The sequence below is a fragment of the Suillus subaureus genome, assembly GCF_016647635.1.
Source record: "Suillus subaureus strain MN1 chromosome Unknown BJ212scaffold_393, whole genome shotgun sequence".
Lineage (NCBI taxonomy): Eukaryota > Fungi > Basidiomycota > Agaricomycetes > Boletales > Suillaceae > Suillus > Suillus subaureus.
Genome location: NW_024538949.1, coordinates 1 through 4063, shown reverse-complemented (window position 1 = coordinate 4063; position 4063 = coordinate 1). Strand labels below are relative to the sequence as shown.

The following is a 4063-nucleotide window of genomic DNA, read 5'->3' as shown; positions in this document are numbered from 1 at the left end:
TAGGCGAACGCTCTTCTGAATTTCGTTATAGGTCAGTGGCAAATGATGCATGCAGATGCAGGTTGGGCCAAGCTCAGGCTCGCCAAGGTGGAATAGCCGTCAAGAAGTTTAGACTCGTGACCAGTCTGTCTAATTGACGCTTGCCCCATTAGACAGACTAGTCACGAGTCTAGATAGTATCTGCCTCGCTCTGGGTTTAGGCCGGCCCTGCTCCAATGTTTGAGCGCGTTGTAGTATCATTGATTTCAACTGCACGTGAGATTCAATTAGAGTTAAGTTTATTTTGGAGTATTTGGTTCACCCTTGGACGTCTTGGGTTTGCTTTTCGCCGTGACTCGCCCGGGCCCTGCTGCTCTTCGAATTTGTGAATGGTGGCAACTCATCAAGCCCTCAGTATTCATTGATCATTCGGCCATTAGTAAGAGAGGCAACTCTAAACACTGTAAAATTGATCGAGAGGTCCATGCTAAAGGGATCTATGGCATCCCAAAGCCCCGCAGTGGTACACGTGCTTTCAGGTATTCAACAAAAAATATGATTCTTTCGGTGTTCTAACAGTACAGCGATAACTACAGGGGAGACCATAACAGTATCAATACAGGACAACTTTGTGTCGAATGCAAGCCCTTGCTAACGTCAAATGATAGCAGTTCAAGCGAGTTCCCACTCTTCCCCATCCTCCGTATAGAAGAGCTCCTTTTTGCCCAAGCTCATACCATCCTTGTACAAGGTAGGCGCCGCAGAGAACTTGTTCAAAAAGTCGCTAAACTTCAACCCCGACTTGGGAGCATTTGAAACTATCACTTGACCGTTTTCGGGGAGGACGTTAACGGACTTATTGACGGCGGTCAACGTGATAGCGATCTCGTCAGAGCCAATTATAATGGTCCCTGCAGTACCGCTGTCGGTGCGGCTAACACGGAAACGAGTGCGGTCGGTGCTCGAAGCATAGACCGAATTTGTCCCTTGAAGGGGACAGTACCAGTACTCGTGAGGAACGGCTTTGGAGCGAATGAGAAACTTTGGTAGGGCCGCTATCAACCAAATGTGGACCACGCTGCAAGGAATTAACTCACGAGTTTTCCGCTAACATGGTCCACGAAATTATCAAGCGGCGGGATGATGCTTAACAGACGACCACCCAGGTCGTACTGCAATGTGAAAAACACCTTGCCGAGGATTGGGTCGCAACCCCAGTCGTCGTAAGGGTATCGGCGGCGTTGGCCTGCCCCACGTCGTGGGTGTAGAACTGGCATTGACACGCCGAATACTCTCCGAGAACTTGACGACACTGGTAGTGGACACGCGCGCCACCACTCATCGGCAACTGCGCGGCTAGCGAAGACGATCACGTATCGATAGGTCGAGTTTGAGGTGATCTGAATGGCGGTTTAGGGCAACATTACAGACATTGAAGAATGAATTTTGAACGTACGTTTTTGACATATGCGTAGAAAACCATGGTTGTACGTTGAATAGGAGGGATGATTTGTTGATTGTGTTTGGATTGAAATGAGTTGCTTGAACACTGTACATTATATAGGGAGAGCAGGTTGTTTGGTTGGGTTGATCATAATATCAAGAAGTTGCATGAAGCGAGCTGCGGGCTCATGGATTCAGACTTCACGCGGTTCCTTCGAACACCCTCACGGCATTCAAGTATGGAAGCCAGGACCACCACACACCGTGACAAACTCCATGACAGACAGACTGTCGCACGTTCGGGACACCGCAGACCTTGTTTTTCTATCCAAGGGACGGTTATCATTACTCCTTCAGATCTACGTCCCCATTAGTACTCGGAGGAACGTGTCTGTGCCATGGCAAACAAACACATTGACTCCATCACCAGTAAGGGATTATTCGATAATTGTCTCGTCTACTGAGTACGAAACGTGTCATACATTTTTCACCCTTGGTAGCACTTTTTCTCCATTCTCAGAGTTTGGACCTCGCCATAAAGCCTTCATTCCGGTTAGAGGGTTGCTTCTGTCAGTCTTACACTATGCTCGAGGTGCATGTGTCCTTTGTGAGGCCTCAAACTCACTAGTATCGTGCTCCGATCATTATGCCGCCCCATGCATCTGGATATGAGCATCGAGGTGGGGGATGGTTCTGACCTTTAAGAAAAATAATCCAACAGTGGTGCAGAATCTCACGGACGTGTTGGGCAGACGCACCTCCAAAGTTATTGACATGCTGTTAAGACAAAATAACACAGGGGTGCACGAAGTCTCGCTGCCTACTGTGGATGTGTGGCGCCGGCTAACGAACGCGGTAGTGCTGGCTTCCATAGTATGGAAGCCGCCCAGACACATTCGCTTAATGCCTACAGCCTTCCCCGCACTCGCATACTTCCCTGTCCCTCACTCGGTTCCGGTTTCTGGTACCCTATTATTATTCAGACCTTTCTCGGTTCCTTCTAATTAGCAATTATGTGCATTGTGCAAGGCTTGGCTTAAGGTCGTGGGCCAAGCTAAGCTGAGCCCTTGAGGATGGCGATCCAGGCTTGGGGCCCAGCTCGAGGCCCTCAAGCCGCGGCTTCCAGGGGTGGTTGTGGTAAGTACTTGATGCAGGTACTTCTCTAGTGTGAAGTTTGTGTTTGGTATACGGTATCTTCAGTTTGCCGCTTACTTGACCATCAAAATTCATTCATGTGGTCAATCTATTAATAATACACTGTGAGTACCAATCCACACTCATACATACCTTAAGCGGTTCCTCACCTCAAACTTTCAAGCTTCAAGTTGAGCCAGGTATAATCTCCCCCTACCCTCTTGTGACCATAGATGGCCTCTCAAAGGCAACCCCGACCAGTTCTTCACTCGATGCAGCCGTTTCGCCACATTATTTGCCCCCTGCAACGTCCAGCAACCTCACTGTCTTTCGTGATCAGCCCCCAGCAACGACTCCCCGCAGCAAAGCGGAAATCATGCGGCCAGAGTAGATTTCGAATTCGGCGTCTGCCCGTCAGGACCCGCTTTCATTCGATTTCCCGGTGGTCGAACCTGAAGTCTCATGACCTAGCATCGCTGGGAAGTAGGTTGCTGTGAAGCGAACCGAAAACCGGAGCGAATTGAAGTGGAAATTGTATGCACTTTGTTAGACTTTACACTGTAATTGCAACTCACCACTCGTGATCACTTTCAACTTCATCGCAAAAAAGCTATCCATCATTCCTCGGTTCCGCCTACCAAGAATGTTTGTTAATAAATTGACCTCACCAGATGCCGTTGCTGACCTTGTTGGGGGTGTGAATACGTCAGACCAGTATTTCGGACCTGGATTATAGATGTTTGGCTGCGCTTAGTCTTACAAGCTATGACGCGGTCTATTTGTAGTCGTTTGTTTATTTTGCCTAACCACGGCGAGATCCGAGTGTGCTGTTTGTGTCGTAGGGGGGCGCCGCTCCCTAGCAGGTTATTGTTGATCTAGGCAAAACCTTGTATTTTTCATTGGATCCGTTTCACGCCTACATTTCGCTTTCTCGCAGCCGAGGTAAAGAAACTATCAGATTACTCAGAGATTTTGATCATGAGCTACTACCCATCATCCCTCTAAAGGCCCTCGGAAAGAGGATGAAAGACCCTCTGATTTGGCCACAGCGATGTGAAATAGTAATAGTATCAGAGATACAGGGAACTGTGGGTACAGAGTCAGGCATAGGAATCATGATGGATATCAGACCAGACGACCTACCTTGCATCTAGATCATTCTCGACACCATTTCTGACTCGGTAAACTTTGGCATGACGCTTGTACTACTCCATTTACCGGACTGACACAAAAACAGTTTGAGCATGCTGCCTTGAGTGCTCAGTGACTGAGAAGCGCAAGCTGATAGCGGACGGTCGTGGATTTCGATTAGGGCCTAAGTGTCCACCGAGGGGAGCCACGCGTAGGCTAATGCATGTGGGACTGGTGTGAACAAGCGCCCACGTGCACATGAACTTGGTAAAACCTAGCAGGTTTAGTATGACGTCAACACAGTACTAGTGCAATCACAATACGCAACAAGACACGGTGAAAGTGCAACGAAATGGCGATGCTAGTGCAAACAGTT

General features: G+C 48.6%; 1 protein-coding gene across 1 annotated transcript; it reads left to right on the top strand.

Moving 5' to 3' along the window:
* The first annotated feature begins 310 nt into the window (after positions 1–310).
* BJ212DRAFT_1413332 (uncharacterized protein) lies at positions 311–938 on the top strand. The gene is made up of 4 exons (XM_041337518.1): positions 311–418; positions 473–518; positions 576–589; positions 625–938. Exons 2-4 carry the CDS (start codon positions 479–481, stop codon positions 793–795), a joined length of 225 nt encoding a protein of 74 aa, XP_041185092.1. The 5' UTR covers positions 311–418; positions 473–478; the 3' UTR covers positions 796–938.
* The last annotated feature ends 3125 nt before the right edge of the window (positions 939–4063 follow it).